We start from the raw sequence: 25,960 nt of genomic DNA, 5'->3' as shown, positions 1-25,960 counted from the left end.
GGAAAGCGTCCAAATTTTGTTTCATTTTTAATAATACAAATTTTAGAAACATCTCACTGAGATGAACTTTCCAAAGTATATATGAGACAGATTGTGGTATCTGCAAGTCCAATGACCTGACTTATAGAGCGCCAACATACACTTACACTTGCAACTTTATTATGAGTTGAGATTAATATTGATTCCAATATTTTTGAGTTTTAAAACTAATGAACTCAGAGAAAAAAGAAAATGCCGTTCAAGCACGTGTCAAAAATGGCAAATGCGAATAACTTCATTCATGAAGGTCTTAGGATTTGAAGGATTCACTTCTCACTTTTTACTACGCTTTCTTTTGATGTAAAATTTCAAATGAATCTTCTACATCGGGGATTTAGACGAAAGATTTTTTCCCATCATCTTTTTAAAGGGAAATAAAACATAGCTGCTTTTCAACACCTGTAAGATTTACTGTTTTTGTTTTTCCTCATTAGAAGTAACCTTACCTTTTAGCATGGAGCGATGAAAAGAAGAAAAAAGAAAATGAATCGGCAGTTGGATGTGATGATAGAGAGATCACTACAACAGGATAATCAAACTCTTAATAGCTTAATGTTGCAGAGATGACATCATCACATCGCAAAGATAAAATAAAAAAAATTTGGATAGAGGGTTTCTACAGACTGTGAAACAAATGTTCAACATCAATGCTACATTTTAGTTTTGTATAGAATTTTTGTCTACTCTGATTCACTTTTAGCCAAGCAATTTTTGACCCAAATGCAGAAAAAGATTTTTATAATTAAAAAAGTTTTTTTTAAATTTAATTTTAGGAAGTGAATTTTTCCTATTTAAAAATTATTTTTAATAAAAAAGAAACTGACATTAAAATGTCTTACTATTAGGACATAAATTTTTTGAGATTGTTCAATGAATACCTTCCATGGCAATTCCTTTAATTATATAATAAAGATTATTCCAAGCCATCGCTCATATTTAAAACATTCTTTGGCTTCGTGCCAGAATTTCAGTTGACTACAAACCTCATTGAATCCTTCAGTAGAAAATCTCAGTTTGGACAATCATTTATTTTATTAATATTTAATGAATGACCATTTGAATGCTCTTTTTATGGAGCATATTTTTTAAAATTCTTTTTTGCAAAATATGAATTATCATGTGCATATATTAAAATTCTTCCACCTTTTGAAACTTGTAAATCAATAGATAAAGTTCTTCAAATATTTTTTTTTCATCTTTCTAGATTTACAAGTAAATGTACCGTCTTATAAATCACGTTTAAAAGCCACCAAATTTAAAATCAAAAGCCCAAACCATTAAACTAAATAGTAGGAATGGTAATCAAATTATAACTATAACAAATTATCAATTCACAAAAGTGGTTGGTCACTTTAAATAAAAATATTTTTAACTGAAAGACTACAGCTTTAAAGTTACTATATTCTCTTATTGATATTAAATTGAGGGCCATTCTAAAAGACGAATTTAATCTTTGAAAGTAAACAATTTTAATTAGTAATAATACCAATTATTGTTTAATACTTTAAGGAAAAATTAAATTTTTTTAAAAATTCGTCTTAAAAATACATGATTGAAGCTTTATTCTTTGATGACAAATTATTTTACAATATTCTTTTATTTTAGTTTTCTCAAGTTATTGGTCCCTTTTTCACAAATTGAAAAAGAGGTCTTTGCTGTTCACCATGGATGCAAAAGATTCCATGATTATACTTATGGTAAATCAATGAAAATCAAGACTGCTCACACACCTTTAAAACGATTGCCAAAGAAACGGTTGCAATCAGCACCACCTCATTTGTAAATTTATTGTGCAACACATTTATGTATTCTTCAGAAATAGTGCATGAACGTGTCTCAGATATATCATTGCCTGATGCCTGACTGCACAGGTGAATCCTTAAAAATGTACTGTGAAGAATCAGAAAGTCGTTTTAGATCTACCATTTCCAATGACAACCGAATCAGAACTTATCTCTCCAATCAATAATAATAAGATTAAAAAAAGGCTCTCTAACATTATAGAAAAGTCTCTCGAATATTATAAGTAGATTATCTCATATAAGAAGTAAAAATTGACAAATTCAGCTCAAATTCGTAAATTTATGAAATGAAGTAAATGTCTCATATATGTATGAAAATGACATTTCATTTTAAATTAATTTTACATATTAATTTTATAAATGAATTAATATGAGATAAAATTAAATAATATTACCTCATTATTTAGAAATAAGCTCAACGATGGTTTTGTTGAAATGACTGTTCAATAACATAAAAGATCATTCCAATTTTTGTATATGACAAATATGATGATATTCTTAATACTGCAATTTTTTTATGGGAATGGTGATAGTATAACTGGAGTCAAATGGAGATTTATCATAATAATAAACTTATGCAATATCTTTTCTTTAAAAATTATTTTCTAATAAGCATCTAAAAATCCCGAATTTACATTAAATAATATACAAAATTTTAAATATAAAATAAATGGATGATTAAATGTTAAAAAAATAAATCAGAATTCTTTATAATAGAGTTGAAAGACATAGTCAATCAGTAAAATTTTATAAAAGAATTATATGAAAAATTTATAACTGAGCAAGAAAATCTCATTGGAAACGATACTGCATCGAAATATCAGATAATGTAAATTCATACTGATGTATGATCTTAAAGTATATCGGAAATACATTTCAGAATATCAGATTTCAAGCGATTCGTTTATTTTAAATAATTTTTTAAAATTAGATATGAATTTATGTATGACAAAATATGAATGAAAATAGAAAACAAAATCTAAATAGCAAAACTTAATAAAGACATTGATTCGAATTAGGTTTAGGTATCAATCTAACTTCTGGACTTAGTTATAAAAATATTGCAAAAATAACAAAATATAAATTTATGATTAAATTGTGAATTTCTGATGCATAATTTATTAACATTTACAGATGTTTGATATTATTGTATAGAGCCCAATGGCAGTTGAAATAGGAGTGGCAGCGGGAAGTAATCATCCTTATACAATTAATAATAAAGGAAGAGAGTGATTAAACAGTCTCCTTGTTTTTCCTATTTTTTCGTTATATCTTTAATAGGTATTTTAAAGTAAGGATTTTAGCTCATTTTAAACACTTATCGATTTTTTTAAAAAAATTAAATTCTTATATATTAAAATTGTGGCATTTTAAATCTTTTACGATTTTTTAATTAAATTTTTTGAAGTCAACCATCTTATATCTTAAAATTTTGATATTTTCTTAATTATTTTTTTACTGTTTCTCTTATTTTAAGAGTATTTGTCAGCTTTTAGGAGATAAGTAAGCCACAATAAAAAATTATTGTTATTTATGTAAAAAAGTGTATGCACCTTTTGGTCCCGGAGGACCTGTTGGCCCGTGCATTCCAGGCAATCCCATGAATCCTCTCTCACCTGGTAGACCAGGGGTTCCAGGATCTCCTGCAAATGGAAATATATATTTTAGTCATAAAAAAAAACACTCTCATTTTTTTTTGCCCTCTTGAAGAAACTACACCGTAGGTCTTATACCAACAAATAATTAGAAAAAATGTGTTCCAAACAGAGATATTAGTTCAGCTTTTGAAAGAAAATTTATCAAGCAAAGTATATTTTCAAAATGTAGTTTCTCTCGCGATGAATATAGGATTTTCTGTTTTTGCTCACAAAGAAAGGAAGAGCTCATTTTGCTCACTTTAATTCGTTTCTCTATTTATTTTCTAATTCTTCCTTTCAATCAATTGAGATAGCTTACACAAAATCTTTCCTTTAAATTATTTGACTAAAAAAATTTGCACAGTATTGCAATTTTCGTGTGAAGAAGTACATGGCAAATTTTGTCCAACATGGCTTATTGGAATCTTGAAAGGGGTTGATTTACGCACGATCACACTTCGGCAGATTGTTTTCTTAACTTTGACGCAGATGGCAATTCTGATACGAAGACTGCGTGCAAATCTTCGTTCGTTTGTCTCAATGGATTTCTGAGCTATCTCGTTTGCAGAAAAATCTAGAAAGAAAATGCAAATCTAAACGTTTTCATATAATGATTGGATTTATCAGATTATCAGTATGACATTTTTCGAGCTCATAATTATTTTTGGTGCACATATTACACACGACAATTTACAAGAATAATTTGGACAGCAGCATTAAGCAGGAAAAAACACTAAGAAGAAAAATCCCTAGTTTCCAAATCTAAGGTGAAAGAATCTAACAAATTCTTTTTAATAATAAGCATAGTGGTTACTTAATGACAGTGTCTTTAATTCAAAGCAAAATCTGCAACCGAACACCTTACATCATTTAAATCGAATCCCTCCTAGCCAAAAACCGATAACCTGACTGAGAATCTGTCTTTGCTGACGCGGCAAGGAGTGAAAGGTTGGACATACAATAGACTCCAATGTCCATCACTCCCAAGTATTCGGAGATGTCTTTAATCATCCATTGTGGAAACTCGGTGAGAAAAATTAGTAAGGTTGCATGATTCTGCCATGAAGCTTGAAAGTGTATATTGCACATTAGCCAAACGCTTACTGGCGAAATTGGAGCATGCGATGTGAGGAGTAAAAGCTGCAAGTATCGAATGGCGTCAAGTGCTCTTGAATAGTCAGTATAAATGAGGGGGGTAAAAGAAGGCGATCGTGACGAATGTTATCCTGTTTGAGTTATTTTGAAACCTTGGCGCAGTTGTTTTCTTCTGAATCTGAACTCACTTCGGGCTTATATGATCCTTCTCCTAATCGCTCTCACAAATTTTGGAAAATGGAAAATTTTTGTAAATCAAATACTTCATCTTTTCATTGAACATTTATATTATAAAGGATATGTATTTGATCGTTTAAAATAAGGGCTTTTAACAACCAAATGATTATGGTTATGGTTTTGGTTTAATTTTTAACCTGGAATTTCTTGTTTTGTATGAAAAATAAGTTAAAAAAAATATCTTCTGCTTTGAATATCCTGCAAAATTTCAGTTGGTCCTTGATTTGATAAGTCCGAAATATGCAAAGCGGGCATTGAAGATTTTCAAAGCATGTAAGGGCGTAGTACATTGAATCACGTTATGTGGCATGCATACAAACTTCCCCAATCGATCCGCAGATATCCTTTTAAATCCTGATGCGTCAGTGTGGATTTTCATTCTCACAAACTCTTTATATGAGATGGAATTTGAGAAAGTTTTATCAAAAAGCATGAATATAATAGACAATATTAAAAGAATATCTTTTCAAACGCATATGTTATAATTATTAAGTGCGAATGATATATTTTAATGGTATATCCTAAAGTATATAATAAATGGTTATATTTGCTACGCACATTTTTAATTTTTTAAACATTGGTTGGAAGAAGCTATTTTAGTATTATACCCTTAGAATGTTCAAATTTTATGAAAGGCAATAATCAAATACTTAAGTACATTTCGTACGTTTTCATTGGAATTTTTTAGGAAAATCTTATTCCGATTCTTAGTTTCTCAAAGGACAGTTTTACTGCATTTCTTTGCTGAAAATTTAATGAGTTATCTCAATATTATATAGAATCTAACTAGATCAATGTGAAATAATCGAGTACGAGACTGCTAAAATGCAAATATATTTTAAATACGTTTATTTTTAGAAACGCCTCAGAAAAATCGATTACTAGATGTTATTAAAAAAGGATAGTTCACGCCCAGAATACATCCCAAGTTACACGCACAGAATGTATCCCAAGTAAAAGGAAATGATGCTGCATTTATTGGACGCATTCATATCATTTAATGTACTGAACTTGTTTTCTTATCCTAAATTCTGAAAGTTGAAACAATAACTTTTTAAAGATGTATTATCTTTAAAGAATTTCATAGAAGCAATCAAAGAAAATTTTATATTATTACTAAAAAATTAGAATAGGCAAAATGGTATGCTTATTCTAAGAAAAGTAAACACTGTTATATCAATTAATGCAGATAAATTCATGAGTTAAATTCTGAGATATATAAAAGATCCGATTATCAGTCTCTACAGAGGCAAAGGAATGTGTTACAAATAGCAGCCTTAATTAATGAAACTTTGTCATAAAAAGTACAAGTTTAGGTGCAATATTTAACGAAATAAATGTGTTGCACTTTTGGGGATATCCTGTATAAAGATTCAACTGTGTTTCAATGCGCTTAAGATATTCCGTGGAAATATAAAGAAAATTTATATGGATGAAAAATCCTGGAGAAAATAAAAACAGCGGAAAAATAAACATGCAACTGTGTCTCGTGCCATACCAATTCAATTATTTTAAAGCACGTATATAGAAAAACATATATTTAAGTCAAGAAAAATTTGTTTACGATGCATTTAAATATATTCTAGATTTTTAGAATTATTTTTTTATTATAAGCAAACATAAATTTTATTAATACTGTCGTGAGCGTAAAGAAAATATTTTTTCTCTACAATATATAGTTGTCAGAATTCTCAGAATTATTAAACATCAGTATCAGATATTTATAACTATGCTTAGAAAACCTAAAAAAAAGGAAACATAACACTTTCTAAGTTGGTTTTTTTTACAGTTTCCTGAAAAGAAAACAAGGCTTTTTTTAAAAAATTTAATAGCTTAAAAGTGTATAAATTGTTCAAATATCTCTAAATAATTGAAAAAAAAATCGCAATTTATTTTATTTAACTCAAACAAAAAATATTAAAACATTACTTTGAAAATTCAAAAGGCATTTGTATCATAGCACAGACGGTAGAAAATACTAAAACAATTTTATGATTACAGAATTACATACAACGGGGGGGGGGCGCATTTCGTCTTAGTGAAAAATTTAGGTTTTCATTTGTTTAAATCTATATTATCTTGTTAAAAATTATGTTGAAAACTCTACATTCGTTTATTCTCTAGCTGATTGTGAAAGCGTGGAATTTCAAATACGTTTTGTGTATTCTTTGATTTAATATAGAAAGATTCTAATATTTAGTGAATTTCACGTACTGAATTTTATCTTGAAATATTGTTCATTGTGTATTTTAATTCTGTGAGCAATAGTTTTTGCTGAAAGTACGTTTTTATAACTATCTGTCATTTTGAAGTTTATTATTTTCAGATTATAAGGAGTTGTGTATTTAAAACATAAAACTATCAATAAGCTCTTAACCTAAAAGTTTTTATTGGAACTTTCAAGGAAATGAAATGACTTTTTTTGTTATGTCGATGAAATCGTTAAAACAGTTATTTTTTTATTTCAGTTACAAACACAAGTAGTCCAATGAGAAATATGTTGATACAGAAAAAATGCCAAAGAAAATCTTTTCTCGAAATAAGAATTTCTTTTACTTACATTTAGAGTTTCTGTAAATTTCCAGAAGATGTTTTTCAAGATCATTTCATAATGTTAAAGTATACATACAAATTAATTATCAAATAATAATTAAATAAATTCTCAATTCTTTTTTTTTTCCTTATTTGCCGTCTATCACTTTCCCTAGAAGCAGAAATTTCTCGACTACCTTGAATTCCGGGTTTCCCAGGTTTTCCAGGCTTCCCTGGCTTGGAAGGCCCTGGATATCCCCTGGGTCCTCTCAATCCACGCACGAGCTCCTCGTACCGATCTGAAGGGGATAGAATAAAGATATTGGCCATGCATTATCAGTAGGAACGAGCAGTAATTGCCGTGCAGCAGGGGCTTCCAGGACAATCAAGTTAAGACCATGCAGGCGCGCACATGCACTATCGAAGGTTATCATCAAGCGTTACTTTGAAACTACATCAGTGCACATTTTTTCATGATGACAAAGCAATATGGAATACATATTTTAATCATGCATTTAGTATTTCTTTTTTCTTCCTCCCGTTGCGAATGTGTACGGAAATACTTTTCAGTTACAAGTTTGGGGTTAAATAATTGTGTCTAGAAACATGAGAATGAATATTTTCTGACATGCATAAGACGCTGACTACCAAAACTTTTAAATCTGAAACATTAAACGTATCGAAAAACTGACATCAAAGATAGCTGATGTATTTCAAAAAGAAAAAGAAAATAAGTGTGATTATAATATCCAGGATCAATATAATATGCTGTGTGCTACATAATAGGATGATTATTAAGTCATTACCAAAGTGAAAAAATAGTCTTCCATGTTTTGCTAATTTATTAAAAATGAAGTAATTTTAAATTTGCAACATCTTGTTTTAAAATATGAATACATGTATTATTTGAATAACGCGTGCATTCAGTCATAAAGTATTGCAGTCGGTAATAAAATCTTGAAGTGCCAAATTAAATTTCGAAAGTGTAATAAATAACGTCCAATTTAAATATCACTGCATTCGCATATTTCATCATCTTCAATAAATATTTTTCCTCTGCAAAACATTAAAACGGTTATAATTTTTTAAATCTAAATTCAAAATCGTAATGTCTTCCCCTCCTGTTGATTTGAGAAAAAGTCCAAACAACGCATTGCAGTGTTAAGCAGTAAAAAAAAGTGTACGTAATTAAATTTCATGCAAAGATAATTTTGATTCTATTTATTTAAATATATTTGAATCAGATAATTATATCCAATGTTTTATAAATATTAAATGAATAGACATTAATTTTTGCCATTTTATACACGTAAATATAATAGTTATACATCAGATACATTTTTGTCAATTAACTTGCTATAAGAAATTGTTCTTTTATAAGAAAAATCTAGTTTATATACATCAGTCAGTTCAAACAGTGACAATATATTTTCAAGTTATAACATCTTTCGAAACTGCAGTTATATACTGCATACAGTTTATTCGGGAAAAAACTGTAGAGTTACTTTAAAATTGTTTCCGCAAATCAAAACTTATGTGAAGCTCCCTTAAATGATTCTGAAAAGATTAAATAAAGAATTTCGACTCATTTATTTGGCATTCCAAAAGAAAGGAAAATACCTGATGGTCCCTGTTGACCTGGTGGACCTGGACGCCCCGGCTTACCACGACCAGGAGGTCCTGGTGGACCTCTTAATTTTGCAGTTAATTCAGCTAACTGATCTACAACAACAAAGGCGTGCATACATTCATCAATAAATATAGACAATTTCTCCATGTAAATGAGCCGATAACAATTTCCAAAAATATTACTGTTATTTAAATGACACATTTTACTATATGATTTAAAAATCTTACAATATTAATAAATTTTGCTCATATTGATAAATTTGATATAAATATAATGATTGGATGCATATAATTTATGTTAAAAATAAACGGAGCTTGTTTGTTTATTCATAACATCAAATGAATTAGAGTTATTTTATAATGGTTATTAAAAAATTAAGGGAACATCTTAATCAATTTTATATTGATACAACTGTGCTTAATTGAATTCAATCACAAAATGTAACAATATTTTGCATTTATTATTTATTTTTATAATATGCGTTCAATTATTTCAATTCAAAATGACACAATTGTATGTATAAAGTTCTAAATTAAACTGATTAAAATAAATTAAGTAGCACAGATTTGTTTTTTTAGTTATGCAACGAAGAGAAATATAAATTGCTTCATTTTATAAACAAGTTAATGGCTATAAATATTTTACACATTTAGACTTGACATCAACCAATGATATTTAAATAAATTTTATTTCATTATAAGAGAAATAGATATTAAATGGATTAGAATAGCCAGATTTGTTTTTGTTTGCACATTTAATAATTTCCAGCATCTTTAGTTTACATATTTTAACAGAAATAATATGCATTAAACTGGTATTCTATTACGAATAAGAAATAAGAATGTATTATTAATTTCACAGAATACAATGTGTTATTGGAGGAGATTAATTCTCAGATTTCAAAAAAAAAAAAAAAAAAAAAAAAAAAAAAATCTTCCTTATGCTCAGTTTTCTATATGTATAGAATAAAAAGCTAATTTCATTCAAACATATAAAATGGGAATATAATAAATGATATGTGATTTTATAAAAAATGTTATTACAATTTACCTCTGAGGACTGAAGCACATATTTCTCTCATTTCTTCTTCTGTAAAACCACGTCCCTGGGAAAAAAATCCAGACATAAATTAAATTTGTAGCAATTAAAATTTAAAATTCGGAATGAAGAGATGATAAACTCTCACTAATCCTTTGAACGCATGTATAATAGCATTATAATTCGTAGAAATGAGGCGACAAAGTTCAATTATTTTATTTCGCTTGTAACAATTTGTTCACGAATTCAATCCAATATCTGCAATAGCTCATTTCATATTGTTAAGACCATTCAAATGATAAATAAAACATTTAAATTTTCAGTAACTTCACTGTTGAAAAAATAATTGAAAACTGTGTTTCTTACAAACGTATGAACAGGCAAAATAAAAATTATTACATATTGAGAAATTTCGTAGAAATATAATTAAATCAAAAGGGATTAAATTTAAAATTAATTGATTTAAAATTGCATGCAGAGTAGAAACTCTTTCTTTCAGACAAATTCATTTAAATATTTTATTTAACTAACATTTTTCACTTAAAGATATAAATTTTATACGACTCATTTTAAAAATTTTAGATTTTCAAAAACCGTCTCATGATTTATTGTTTCTTGTTCAGCGATTTTGTGTTTATTTATTTTTTTATTTATTATTTTTTGTCGATTAATTGCGTGGAGAATTTAAGATTTTTTTTTTCTGTCTGGCAACAGATATTAATGTAAGTAATGTGCTCAATTAATAAATTGATAAATAGTTTGAATTACTTTCAAAATTTCGCTTATTGCTGTGAGTTAGACAGTGTAAAAATTATTTTACTTTTTGTTTTTCTTAAATATGAATTATAAATTTCTATATTCTTTTAAGATCCTTTCAGAGCATTATTTGACAACCTTCCTGTCTATTTTACCATGATTGATCAAAATTCATGATGGAGAATGGAAATTGGAATTATTTTTTAATAATGAAAGTATCAGAAGCTTTTTCACAAGTGCATCCATAAAATATGTCTATACATATACTCTTCTTACGTAGAAATGCAAAAACACTTTTTGAAAATAATTTTTTTCATGAAGTTTCATGAAAATGGCGATGTGTCAATATTAATCTTTAAATATAATTATAAACTTGTATAATTTTATTCTAGCTCAGTTAGGTGCTATTATTTCCATTAGTTATTTTATAATTATAATATGAACGCTGCATCATATGATATTAAAAGAATACACGAATATGATGTAAAATGTCCTATTAATTCAAAATTTGATATAACAATGAATTAGACATTCTATTTTAGTTTTAATAATAAATGTTCGGGTTTCAGGATAAAATATTCTTTTAAAATGGGGATGTTAAAAAAAACTTGAAAGGGTTCTTGCTTTTAAAAATGTTCGAGGTTAAAGTTCTCGTATGCTCAACTGCTTGTAAAATTATCCGATTTGATTTCTTTCATCATCAATATATGGAGTTATTATACTGGAAATGTCATACAGAACATCAAACTATTTACAAGAGGATTAGGATCGTCATATATTTTCTACCGAGATGTCGAAACTCTGATAATTGAGGGACCAAGCCAATCGAAGCAGGAAAGAAATTTGTTGGGCAATCGATGTACCATTTATACAGAAAACGGTTTCTGTGTACTGTAGGTGAGTGTACAATAATAAAAATAAAAAATAGCATTTATTTAACCTTTGCCGGTTTAACTTGCAAAAAGCTGTATAAGTGAACCTGTGAAGAATATTCAAAATACTGTAAATATCACTGATGAAATTTTTTTAAATAAGATAAAATTTTAATTTAACAGTAATCATATAGATCTGATTAACACAGAATTTAGAAACGACTTTGCAACAACAGGGAATAGAGCTCTGAATATAGCAAAAATAACATTAATTCAGCATACATAGAATCGAATTTAAAACAGCGTGGCATAGAATTGAAAAGATAACAGATATAATATTAGTCTATCTGAATAATATAGAATCGAATTTAGATTTAAATTAAGAATAATATAGAATTAAGAATAATATAAATAATTAAATATTAAATAAACACAAAAATTATCACAAAAAATCAGTATAAAATGCTTGTAAAAATGAAGTACCCTACAACCAACACTTCATAACGTATTCACATGAAAATTTAAAATGTATTTTTAAGAGAAATTGTTTCAGCAGATTATTTTAAACCAAATGGTTCCAAGTGCTTAGTGGAGTGAGACTTTTTAACGTTTCATCAAATCTCTGATGCGGAGAAAACAACTGATCTTTCTTTTTTCTCAGATTTTCACAAAGAGATGAAAAGAGGTGACTTACTGGAGGTCCTGGCAAACCTGGCATTCCTGGCTGTCCTCTGTTTCCTGGATTCCCGGCGATTCCGGGAGGGCCTGCAGGTCCGGGCATACCGATCTGCCCCGCAGCTCCCGGAGGTCCTCTTTCCCCCGGAGGTCCTCTTTCTCCCGGCTATGAATGCAAAGAAAGATTATCTTTTGATCCCTCATTACTTAAGAAGTCCACTGTGAAAGGAAATCAAACATCAAGAGTTAACTGTCATCTGGATTATTTGTCTTTCTCTATTTGAAAGGAATTTTGCCATTTTAGAAAACAAGAGAAGGTGAAATAGCTTATTGTGGAGACTTTTCTTGAAGGCAGAAAAGTACGAAATTTCCTTTCAGCCACAGAACTAATGTTGCACAGACAGTGATTTGTACGAGCAATTTTCTTAACAAAACCATTTCCTTTAAATTGATTTTGGGTTCCTTTTGAGAATTATGTCTTTCTATAATACTTACTTTTACAGCGAGGGTTGTGTGATAAATTAGAGATGCCAGAGACCATCTATCATGTCTGGCAAAATGCTTACAAGTTCCAGCATCATTCCTAGGGATTGCAATACCGGACCAAAATTTCAATACCGGTATTCGGTATTTTTTAGATCTTAATACCGGGATACCGGTTTTAATACCGGTAGTAGAAACTTAAGAAAAAGAAAGAAAACACAGCTATCCCTTTGTTTTATTTGCCATTTTTATAAGAGAGTGTAAATATCACAAAAAATAATATGTAACTTATAAATTATAACAGTATATAAAGAATCACGAAAAAGTAAAGGAGCAACTTATTTATTTAAATCACAATAAAAGTGTAAATATCACTATTCAGTCTGAGGTACTATTACAAATTTTTGAAATGTGATCTCAAAAAACATAATGCATCAATTGTACTGTCATTAAACCTGAAAAGTAATTTTGTGTAAAAATTACCTGCGGTCGAAAACGCTCTTTCGGCATCTACGCTAGTGGGTGATACTGTTAGCAATGCGCGATATACTTTTTCCAAGGATTTACCTCTAAATCCCTCATTTTCAAATAAATCGATTTCTCGTCGGAGGGTTTTGGATATAGCTGATTTCTGTATTGTATTTTGGTTCGTTGAATTTTTTTTTATTTATCGCTAATTCTAATTTTTATTCAAGAGACAATTCCTTTTCACTATCGACATTAGTGTCATCACAATCTTCGATAACTGAACCGAATTCTTCTGAATGTAGATAGGTTTGTGGGTAAAAAATTTTAAGAAAATTTACTATAAACTTAATCAGATTTGAATTGATTATTTACTTTTCTTCTTTTTCATTTTCATTTTCAAAATCATTATAATTATGTAAATACAATAAGACCTTTTCTATTTCGGTATGTCTTTCTTCTGTGCAATTTTTCAATGTAATACATAATTCTTCAGAGAGTGATGTGTGCTGTTCTTTCATGACTGCAACATGAAATTTATTGTTGCATTAGCTGTTAATAAATTAAAATCTATCCGACATAATGCCTCTATAATCAATTTTATTGGAAATAGAGCTGATACAGTTTTGGATATTAAGTCGAATTCACTATCTGAAAAATTAATTTACAGGTTTAAGTCGATTATTGCTTTTTGGATTGGATTTCTCAGTTTCAAAAATCGTTCCATCATTAGGGGTAAACTGTTCCAACGTGTTTTAGAATCTAATATTAACATATATTCTGTTTTATTTTCAGTTAGTATATATTTTGGCAATATGACATTTTTTGTAGGGGAACGTTTAAATATCTTAACAATTTTTCGAACTTTATAAATTATAGGAAGCAATTCTTGATGGGTTAATATTTCAACCTCATTAGCAATATCTCCTTCAACAATTACATTGTTACTATCTTCATTGTCACTCTCACTCTCACTCTCTTCAAAGTCGGAATCCGAAGTTTCTATATCCACAGTATTTGGATTCTTCTGCTCTTTATTTTTTTTTTTTTTTGGTATAATACATCTATTACTCCTAATTGAATTCCATGAGGATAGCACAATTGCTGATTTGCACCAATCAACTTTCCAACTTTTTTCATAATTGTTGCTCTATTAATCGTTATGGATACAATATCTTCTTTCAGGGATAATCCATGTTTCTCTAATTTAGATTTAACCATTAATTAGCTAATTCATTTCGCCCGTTAGGGAGATATAAAAACAAAAACGTATACTATTTTGCTATGTTGGCGATCCCTGAACACATAGTGGAGACAATTTTAAAAATTTCTAATAAATACCGAAAAACCGGTATTTAAACTTGTGAATACCGGTATTACAAAATTGTACAAATGGCTCAAAATACCGGTATTCGGTATCCCGGTATACCGGTATTACAATCCCTAATCACTCCAAATTGGAGCTCAACTTTGTTTTGAAATAAAGAAAAATGGTGCATAAATCAATCTCTTGAATCGGGTTTTCTTGTTTATTCAAATTAAAATTTGTTGAAACATTATTTATTACTGAATTTTTGTTTTCTGAATATTTAATATCAAAAAACAATAAGAAAGTAATTGAATAAAAAGCTTAAAAATGCCATTCACTTCACACTATAAAATCACCTCACTAATCTCTTATTAATTTTGGTACTATACCCTCCTAGAAATTGCAACATACTCAGAAATTTTTATAATATCTGTACCTAGATGTACATTCTTTTTTTTTTATTTTCTGTTACGAAGAGCTATTGAACTATAATACACCTTTTAGGCAGAAACATAGTTCGAAGCTAATAGTATATTCATCGTTTTCGTGAAAATATCCATAATTTTGCAGAATATTTATTAGGCAATGATCAGATGCGTACTGAATTGATTCAGCATCCATATATGACTCATTCTTATATGGTGTATTCTTCAACAAAAAATAATACTTATGTAACTGTGTTCTTTATTATCGTATACAAAAAACTGTTGATGATGGAAAGGTGTTAGGTTTAAATAGCCGATTTAATTAATTACATTCATAAAGTTATTTAGTTAATTAACATATAGGTTGATTCCATGGTAATTAATAACTATCTCGACATTTTCCCATTCGGTTATTAATATTATTTTTTGATGATTCGATGTATCATCGATCGATTCATGGTTGTCACCGATTTATCATCTATTTTGATGATTCGATCAAATGAATCTTTCAGCAAAGATTGATGGAGTTCCGATGAAAATTCTGAGAGTTATATGGTTTTGAAAAATGTCGCTTCTAATATTAAATAAGTCCGATGAACTTATACGACGATACCTAGGAAATTATTATACTTTTCTTACTCACTACGTTACTCACAACTTTTTTCACTGACTAAAACAATGATTTACTTTCGAAAAATATCATAAAATAAATGTTTTAATTATATAAATTTAATATTTGTAATAAATGTAAACATGAATGTGGGAGAAAGTGAATGATAGCTTAAAAAAAGTTTGCAGCAAGCTGACATGCTAAAATATAAGAATTCAAAAAATGATGCAAACATCTCTAATAGTTTCTGAAATTTATTTTAAAAATATATTGCCAAATTTCCTTTCATTTATTGCAAAATTCTCATAGTTGATGAATAACGCCCACTTTATAGGAGCTGTATATGATACTTCTTTTTATTTAAAGCTCAACTCTCCATGAAATAGGAGCTTTAAGACAGTTTCAATTTTAATTTTTAACAAGGGGATTTTAATTTAATGTATGTTTTGCCTTCTCTTAAAAAGATGTCATTGCTGGACAGATCAAATATTAGTTAATCTATTTTTCAGTTTAATCATCAATCAGTTTAATCTATTTTTTTATCCGTTATTAGCAATTATCGTTGGCAAGTAATTGAAATAGAAATCTAAGCGTTCGCCGTTTCTTATCATCCAGTAAGTTAACTCACACTCCATTGAGGAAATGAATCGGCACATTTTAGTTTTATATTCAATAGCTTAAAGATGAGCACTTATTCTTACAGTGTTTGTTAGGTGGAAGACATTTTCAGAACATATCCTTAAATCTCTTCCCACAAAATGATGATGGGTCGTTGCATTTATGTGAAATCCTCATTTTTAAACGAGTTTGAGTGAATGTAGTATGATAATGTGCTAGACTCGGTTCCTTTTTGTTGGTACGCCTTGATTGCATCCACTGTTGCGTTACAGAAAGAAGGGTCATCACTCTGTTATTCTTTGCAGCAGCTCTTTATAGTACTCATTTTTTTCTATCTTTTTCAGTGAGTGGTTTTCGCACGCCTCATCACATAGTTTACAAACAACATATCAGCCTACAAGTTTTAACATATGAAAAAAAAAAAAAAAAGAAATCCTAAAATGAATGTGTAATCTATATAGAAGTGTAGAATATTCAACCAAATTATAATTTTATATGCTTACAAAATTTGCTTCGATTCAGCTTCTTTGTAAAGTGCTATAAAACTGTAAATCGAATTTCACATTCTTAGCTTGTTGCGTTTATGAATGAACACGTTTCACTGTTTAAGAATAGACAGAATCCAGATCTATCTGCTGATAGAACTTCAAAAGTTTACAAACATATGCAAGACTGATGATAAAATCCATGCAAAATTTCATCATCTACCTTTTTTTATTTATTATGCCCGTATGCATTTAAATGGAGAGATAGACACATATTCTAGGTGGATCATGTGCAAAAATTTGAGTCATAAACAGCACATTACAAATTTCTTCTTCCAACTCGTTCCATTTTCGTACTGACTCACTGGCGGGGAAAGTTTTTAATATTTTTCCCGGACTCGTAATGGATTTAAATGCAAAGATGTGTTAAAATCCAGCGTTGAATTTATTTGAATGCTTCCGTCCTTTGCTTTGTAGAATTCCTATTTGGACAAATAAAAAATGTTTATTCCAAATAGTGCTTCATCATCTTAAATAATTTTCATGCAGTTCTTTAGACATATGATTTCAAATTCTCATCAATCAACGATTTTTTTACCGACGTATTTCATTCGTAATAAATATTAAATGACAATTTATTTCTTAGGTTGGGATCAACTAAAGTGACTGAATCGTGAATTTTGAAAAGTAATGAAAATGCCTGAAAATTTATATAAAAAAGTATAAAATATTAATAATTCAAAAAAAAAACTCTTGCTCATAATGAGGATAAATCTTAATCGTGTTCCTTAATTTTCTGTAACTTACGTGGATAAAAATAAAAGAATTTTCTTTTATTTTTGCAACTAACAAGCTTGACTTATTTAATATACGGTCCCTAGTAGGTTGACGTTTCTTTCACAGAATTTTCGTCAAATAAAATTAACTATATTGCAAGCATTACTACGAATTTCGGAAAGAAATTTGATATACATACATTTAAAGGTCTACTGGATCGAATTATTGAAAATTCTAGGGTTCCATAATGAAAAAAATTTCTGGATCAAATTTGGCTCAATTTATTGATTAACTCGGTTGATTGGTCTGCCTACTGGAACAAATCAATCCTTTTAAATCATTTTCACTGACACCAATTTTGTTAAGATACGATAATAAAGAGCAAGATTATAGAGGTGATTTTTGTTGTTGTTGACGACTTAGCTTACATTTATTTGGGCGCAGGGGTGCTGACCCTTCTTTGTTATTAATTGCATATATGTTAATATCTTTTGAGAAACGTCATTTATTTTTAGAATTGCCAGGGGCTAGATTTGTTCTTGTACTTTTTGAGCCCTTAGAAACTTTGACCTAAAGAACGAAGAAATGTCTTTCATAACCGCTAAATAATTTGAAATGTTTCCTGCTTTAATTATGTATCATAAAAATTCAGTTTCATTACGACAGGGAGATGCATGACTTTAGCAGTCAGTCAGAATTTATTAACATTTGCATTCGTTATATGTTGCCGCATTAATTATAATATTCACAAATAATAATTGCAAGTCATTTTTTTTCGCGACTTTAGAGAATTCAGAAGAACAATGATTGCTATTCGTATTTCGAAACAAATGAAAAATTCTGATATTTGGCTTTTTTGAGAACGATTAAAAAAATTTCAGTTGCTTCACTAGAGGCCACAAGGAGTAAATCAGTACTCACCATTCCAGGTGGACCCATAGAACCAGTGGAACCCTTGAAACAAGAAAAAAAGTCCCATTATTCATAATATTAATCCTGCGGCTAATGTTATGATATAAAAGTGCGATGGTGATATTTTCCAGTTATATTTTCAACTCAGAACAGACGATTACCTGTGGTCCTGGTAAAGAAACAAGTCCTTCAATGTCGTAGCTAACGAGCCCGCTTTCACCCTTTAAAACAACATTTAAAATTAGTTCATCCCTTTATTAAATAATAATTAAATAATGCTAACATACATTTTAGATAGAGACATTTACCTTTGGTCCTGGTGGCCCAGGAGGACCTGGTGGACCCTGAAAAAAGTAAACAAAATAAAGCATTTATCTCTCTAAGCTATTTTATAAGGTAATTACGTTTGAATAAGGAGAGAACAATTGTTTTGAACACATGTTGACGGTTATTTTTTATTTCATTATCTTTTTTTTTTTTCGCAAATACATTCTACTCACTAAATTAAAATTCATAATTATTTATTTTCGTTAAATCTAAAATTTCATTTGATATTTAAAGACTTTTATCATCGCTTCAAGATTCTTTTTTATGTTTCTATTTACTGCATCTGCTTGAAGAATGTTTCTTTCCTGTCAGCAGCCCTGTTGGTTAAAGCATGTAGAGTTGAGGAAGAGGAATCCGAATCCGAAAATGTTTTAAATCTCAGCCTTTGAATATGTTCTTATTCAAAATTATTTTTCAAAAAAGTGTACATTTTGATGCGCTGTAGTGAAAAATTGTTTATCCTGTCGGGCAGCTCTTAGAAGTTCTTCTGGCTTCCATGCAAGCGGAACATAAATGTAGACCAGTTTTCATCTGAACGTTTTCCAAGGTGACAGCCTAACCCTATTTAATGGAGCTAATCTAAACTTCTACGTTGTTCCATTGTCGATTTGACCGACATTTTAATTCCAAATTGCCCTTTATAGTGATTCTTCGGATTATGGATTAAGTTAGATAAAAACGAGAAGTAGTAATATTAGAACTATCAACAGCACATAAAATTTGATTTTATTATATTTTCTTTATATTTCTGGGTCTTTTAAGAATACACTGTATCCAAAAAACTTTTCTGAAGATAGTAATATTGAAAGTAATTTATAATTTTCTTCAGATTATGCAATTTAATTGGTTTTGAAAAAAATAAAGTCAATAAGCTAGGAGCATTATACTTAAATTTGTATTTTTACAAATTTTTAAAATTTTGTAATTTTTTTTTTTTTTTGTTTTAACGTTATGTAACTTGATTTATAATATACTGTCGCATTATATACTAAATGATATATCAAAGAAATAAATATGAAACATCTATAAAATAAAGAACTTCTTATTTCAAAAATGATCAAACACACGTGCACTGAGGTTTAATGGCTCAAAACTAAAAGATAGTCGGCTGAATGAAAATAAACAAAAACAATAACATTCACTGATAACACTGTGTAGAGATTTATCGGGAGTTTATAGAAGTTACGTTTTTTTTTTTTTTTTTTTTTTCTTCTTCTTCTTTTCTTTCTTCCAGTTTTAATCTTGTTCTAAAAGCGACATTGTGAGCTATTCTTATTGTTCTATTTTTCTTTTACCTTTAAAAATAAATAGAATTATTTTGTTAAATTGTTGTTGAGTTTTTTAAGCCAATCCTAGAATTAGAACTACGAAGAAATCTGTGGAAACAAACAGCGTTACCTCATTTTCCCAAAATGGGTAAAAGTGATGAGAATGGAATACGATATGAAGGTGGCTCACCATCCACTAAGACTGTTTCCCCCAATCTGCATACCATATATCCTACCACCGATTCTGGAGATACAAGCTAAGACCCGCAAAATTGTTTTAAAAGAATTTTATTGAGTTCCTAAGTACAATCATTGAGATGACATGGCGTACTTTGAAAACATCTTTCTCTCACTCTTTTTTTAAAGGCACATCAAAGCAGTGGTATGAAAACAACGAAAATATGCTTACATCATGGAAAGCTCTCAAAATTCAACTTAAGGCCAGCTTTTCCAATAGCCTATCTCCAATTCATTGTACAGAAGAGGTGCTGAAAACTCAAGCTCAAATGCCGAGTGGAGTAAATGCCGTGGAACAGTGCGTTGTACATTCAATCTGATCAAGTTTTGTGCCATTGAACATGAGTGAAAGCGATAAAATTCCTCACACCATGAAAAACATTGCTGAAAAAAAGGTCCAGCAGTTGTTCCTAATTAAAGATATAACAACGATACTCAAGTTTATTGAATATTGTCAGTATCTGTACAAATCGCAAATACCAAATATTGTTACCTTTTACTACTGTAGAGAAAAATCGGGTTCTATCTGAAATGCGAGAAGAAATGAACAGATTTCTGCAATCCTTGATTCCGCTGAATCTTATCTCGATTCTTTAGAAAATATCGAGAGGAAGATCGAACACCTCCTTTTTAAATCCCTGCAGTTTGTTGAGAGACAAGAAGTCGGTATTTTGCTTTAATTTAGCCAAATTAAACTCCTCATCTAGAAGTGCGACCGAGTTTGAAGAACTGAAGACGACAAGCTAGCTTGTTTTAATTGTGGTCGACCAGGTCACGTTTATCGGTACTGCGAGCAAAGACGACAAATATTTAGCGGTTTAAAGGATAGCCAGAGACAGAAAGAGTTTAAACATGACGTCAAAGAAAATGAACGCTAAAATCCGATTTCTAGATTTTTGTGAATTTATAACTTCTTATTAAATATTATGAATTCTTAAGGTCCGTTTTTCTTAAAGATTATTAACAGGTGCTGTCACACGCGAAAAATAAAAATAGTTTATTTAAATTATGAAAATATAAAGGTAGCACATTGTCATCAAGAATATACAAATGCATTGTATAAAATTTCAAAGACGTAGCACATCAGTAAGGGAATGAAAAGCCGAGTGGAAAATTTCTTCTTCACAACAATGAAACTAGTTAAATTACTAATTAAATTAAAATTGCATATACAAATGTGTATGCAATTAATTCTATAGAGAATGGAAGGGCTAAAAATTTTCTTATTTGATGATAATTCTTTCAAAATATTCTTACTTGATGATAGTGCATAAAAATATGGCAATTTCTCCGAAGCTTCTAAAATTGAGACTCAACTTTGTTTTAAAACATGTTCTGAATTAATTATATCTTGGATCAACAATTCTCAGTTGATCCAATTTTCATAAATTGAACTTGAATTCTATAGAGAATGGAATGAATTGAAGTTTTTATGCTTGGGCATTTTGTTTCTTTAACGTATATCGATCGCTGTTTTGTATACTTTCAAATGAAATACATTTTATTTATTTATTTTCCTTCTTTATGTACACCATTTCTCAATTTTTTTTTGTTGTATTTAGGTTTGTTAATAAAATTAATTTGCTGAAATTAAATTGTTACTTCATCTCTTTTTTTATTAACGGAAAAATGTGAAAATTCTAGAAGCTAAAGCATTACATCAACTCGAATGCACGCTTGAATCACTTGTATGTAAAAATTTTATTTTATAAAAAAAATATGTATATTTATCATTAACTATGAATATAAAACAGTTTGGAAGAATTTTGAATTATTTTTTTTATTTCTTTGTATGTTTAATTCGGTTAGCATTATTGAAGAATTTTTTTATATCTGATAAAATTTAGATTTCGTGATTCAAGTATATTTTCCTTTCAAGTATATTTCGTTTGTATCTTTTATATTTTAAAATCTTGATTAATAATTGTGCAGAGATTCAAAGAACATTCGAGTGGAATTCGATCAATAAAAGGCAAATCTACAAAATAAGTATAGTAAACTCTCAAACAAAAAACAAAAAAATTCCAATCACAAACGAAAGTGACGTGTTTTAGCACAAAATACAAAGAAAATAATGGCCCGAATTTTTTGTAAAAAAGTAAACCAATTTGTAAATGTATTTTGCTTATTAATCGTGACCAAATTCGGCGATAAAGGAATTTACTATATATCGTGGTGAATGAATAATTGAAAATTGTACATGCAAATTTTAGTTCAAAATATTTAAATACTAAATAAGTAAATGAAATCCATTGTATTTAGTATTTGCAAACACATTGACGTGGTTATCAACAAAACGTTGTTGAGCATAACATCATAATCAAGTACACAATTATTGTACAATTCTTTTGACATTTGTCATAAATTGCAATGTTTTCCGGTAGTTCTAATAAGTTTATCTATTCTAAATCAATTTATATAACAAAAGTATTTTCTATTTTTTTTAGTTTAATAAAACAATTCAAAGCATTTGAATACTAAAATTAGCTAATTATATTCCATATGCTGATCATTGAACTAATATAAATACTTTGAATTCCTGATTTATTAATTGAAAATCTTGCTCTACTTAAAACTAAATGAAACTTTTTAATAATTTGATTTAAAAATTTTTAATTGCGTGAAATTTTACTTACTATTATTACCGGATGTCCAAAAGAACGTTTAAAAAAACCTTAAGAGAATATGAAGAATGCAATACATGGTCATTTTTTAAAATAAAACTAGGGATCGTAACAGCAAAGAGAAGTCACTCTAGAGGACTCTTTATACGTTGTTAAAAGAAAAGAATACGCATAAAATAAACAAAACTTGAATGGTTGGAAATTAATTTTCATAACATATTGTTTTTTCATTAGGATGTTTACTTATGTGATTTTAGACATCAATAAGAGGTAATTTCATCATTGAGAATATACTATATTTAATTAATTGCAAATAAAAATGGAAAAATGAATGAAATTATTTAGACTTTATTTTAAAGCTTTTATAGGATTGGATATAGAAATTAAATACAAAAATAAATGAATTTACCGCAGGTCCTGGGAAGCCAACTAATCCTGGCAAACCGGCCGGTCCAGCAGGTCCAACTGGACCTGAAGAGCCCTATAAAAACCGAATTATGAGTTAGACTAAAAATATATTGATTGGTGCAATACCTAAAAAAAAACAATTTTATTTCGAATATGGATTGAAATACTTTAATATGATTTAAAAATTTTAAATAACTATAAGTTAAAATACTAGTCTTCAAATCCAGTGAGAATCTTAGATTTTCGAGAAAACGCGATCGATGTTTTGTTTAAATATTAAAAGAGTGCATATATACTTCTTTAAGTCTTAGACAAATTTTCATTTGACAATAATGACGTTTGGGGAATTCAAAAAAGAGAAAACGGAAGACAAGTCAATATGAATGACATCCTGAATAAAAATCATTTTAAAAAATGTCATTTATAATTTACTTAATTCTTCTAATGAATAGCAGAATATAAGAAAAAGAAAAGTGAATGGAATAAATATCTGCTGCAATAGCGTCTCAGTTCTGTAATTAATAGTCAGTGCTCTTATTTTGTATCACTTTCTCTCCACACAGCATTAATTATTTATTATTTTCTCGGTTATCATTTAACATTAATAAAATTTACTCACAAATTGAATTTACCTCAATGAAATGTAAGAATATTTTTAAGTGGTCAAACCAGTTAATATAGAAACCAATCTCTATTCTATAAAAAAAATATACAAATTGAATATTAATTGATATTCTTATTCTGGGCAGGCGTAAGTAAATTTAAGAGATCTCTTTCACTAATTTATCGCTGAAAATAACTATCAGCAATAGAATTGAATTGTTGAAGAGTTAAAAAGTTATTATTATTATATGTGTGCGTGCGTGTGTGTGTGTGTGTGTATGTGTGCGAGTGTGTGTGTGTGTGTGTGTGTGTGTGTGTGTGTGTGTGTGTGTGTGTGTGTGTGTGTGTGTGTGTGTGTGCCATTTTTTAATTGGAAGGGAATTCCTTCCAATCTCAAGATCTTAATAACATTCCTCTTGGAAAAAAGCGCATTACTCAATCAAATTTAAGGATTTTTCTAATAATATAAATAAAGAACAATCAAATGAAAAAAACTACTACAATTACTAAGTATATTATTATTACTTTTACTCTGCTTCTAAAAATATATGATTAATAATTTAATAGTTATGAATAATCTGCTACTTACGGCTGGACCAGGTGGACCCCGGATGCCTTCGAGACCTCTTGGACCTCTGTCACCTTGATCTCCCTGAAAATATTTACTAATAAATACATAATAAAATGTAACTGGAAAAGACACGCTACACGAAACGCAATTCATTAGTAGTGCATATAAAAACTCCATTGAACTGACAAAATAAAAAAAACAAGCTTCAATGATTTTATTAACATTTATAATTTCAAATAATTATTTGGACCCAAATGGGAGAAAATCAAAACTTGTTTTATTAATAAGAAACTTAAAAAATGAGTCGATTGATTTAGAATTATATCACGTAAGATTCAAAATAATGATTTTATCTGATATTTTTATTTTAAAATTGATTTTAATTCAATATCAGAGAAGTATCCATTCATTCAAAACTTTCCGAATTTAAATACTAATGAAACATTGGTTAAAGGAATCTAAAATGCTATATGGTCATCCTTTTCAAAGATGAAGATCCAGATAAATAAAAACTCTGAGATTGAATAGTGATGTAATTTATAAGTAACCAGGTCAACAACTTGCATCACAAAAAATAAAATAAAAACTCAAATCAATTTAAAATTAATTAATAGTCAATCAAATTTCCAGTTTCTGTAGTATTAACTTAAAAAAATTCTTTTTTCTATACTTTTATTTTTTGCAAAGTTCTATTCCACACTAAACAGACGTATTAAACAGAATAATAATAGTAGGAATAAATTTTCAGCCTAAAATGAAATACAAAATCACTTTTTTTCATTCCATTCGATCTTTTTCCTCGCTCGCAATTAGCATTACGTGATATGTTTCAATAAAAACCTTTGATGGAAAAAAGAGTTATTTCCAAATAATCAGCAGATAAGCGGGCGTAGTACCACTGCTTATGGTTAAAAGTAGTTTTTGGCAAAGGGCCACACCTTCGCCGTTCGTTTGGTGAGTTAATTTTGTAACGCTGAAAGATTAAACACTGACGTTGAAACCACATTTTCATTATCAGTTACGCGCCTACGCTGAACTAAAACTATTACCTTTAGTCCCGGTTTTCCGACGGGACCTGGTTTTCCAGGAATTCCAGGTTCGCCCTAGAAGGATGGGAAATGAGGTATTAGCAAATGGGAAAGTTAATAATGATGTATGAAATAACAAAAGGTACTAAAATTAAGCTTACGGGCAGACCGTCTGGTCCTCGTGGTCCTACGTCTCCCTTGTTTCCTCTAGGGCCCTACAGGGAAAGAATACTTAGTATTATAAGCATTTATATAGAATCAATTCTAATATCACCTTATAATTTAACTTCGTTAAAATGGTAAAATAGCAGACGATTTGATAGTTGTCAGTAAATAAAAAAACTCACATTCCTTGGATTTTTCAATAATAAAATGAAAATACAGTAAAAAATGGAGTGCGGCATTTATTCCGTATACTTGGAGTTGCTCTAGACTAAAATCAATACATGTACAGTTCTTAAACTTAAAAATTATTCTTGTGCGAAGGATTATAATAT

The 25,960-nt window shown here is 29.0% G+C and overlaps 1 protein-coding gene across 2 annotated transcripts in view; it reads right to left on the bottom strand.

The window, feature by feature from the left end:
* The window catches only part of LOC129962701 (collagen alpha-3(IX) chain-like), a 167,479-nt gene that overhangs the window by 13,777 nt on the left and 127,742 nt on the right, over nt 1-25,960 (bottom strand). The window contains exons 29-39 of one of the 2 annotated variants that reach the window (XM_056076633.1): nt 25,625-25,678; nt 25,485-25,538; nt 24,454-24,516; nt 23,263-23,334; nt 18,706-18,741; nt 18,559-18,618; nt 18,407-18,439; nt 12,333-12,479; nt 10,023-10,077; nt 8,963-9,064; nt 3,395-3,484 (exon numbers count right to left, since the gene is read on the bottom strand). In XM_056076633.1, coding sequence (XP_055932608.1) covers nt 3,395-3,484; nt 8,963-9,064; nt 10,023-10,077; nt 12,333-12,479; nt 18,407-18,439; nt 18,559-18,618; nt 18,706-18,741; nt 23,263-23,334; nt 24,454-24,516; nt 25,485-25,538; nt 25,625-25,678 — 766 coding nt within the window. Of the gene's footprint in view, nt 1-3,394; nt 3,485-7,539; nt 7,642-8,962; nt 9,065-10,022; nt 10,078-12,332; nt 12,480-18,406; nt 18,440-18,558; nt 18,619-18,705; nt 18,742-23,262; nt 23,335-24,453; nt 24,517-25,484; nt 25,539-25,624; nt 25,679-25,960 lie in introns of both variants that reach the window. The other variant, XM_056076634.1, reaches the window with a different exon arrangement.

This window comes from Argiope bruennichi, chromosome 3, assembly GCF_947563725.1.
Source record: "Argiope bruennichi chromosome 3, qqArgBrue1.1, whole genome shotgun sequence".
In the NCBI taxonomy this organism is placed as follows: Eukaryota; Metazoa; Arthropoda; class Arachnida; order Araneae; family Araneidae; genus Argiope; species Argiope bruennichi.
Note: the sequence above shows the minus strand (reverse complement) of the source record. Positions and strands in the feature narration are given on the sequence as shown.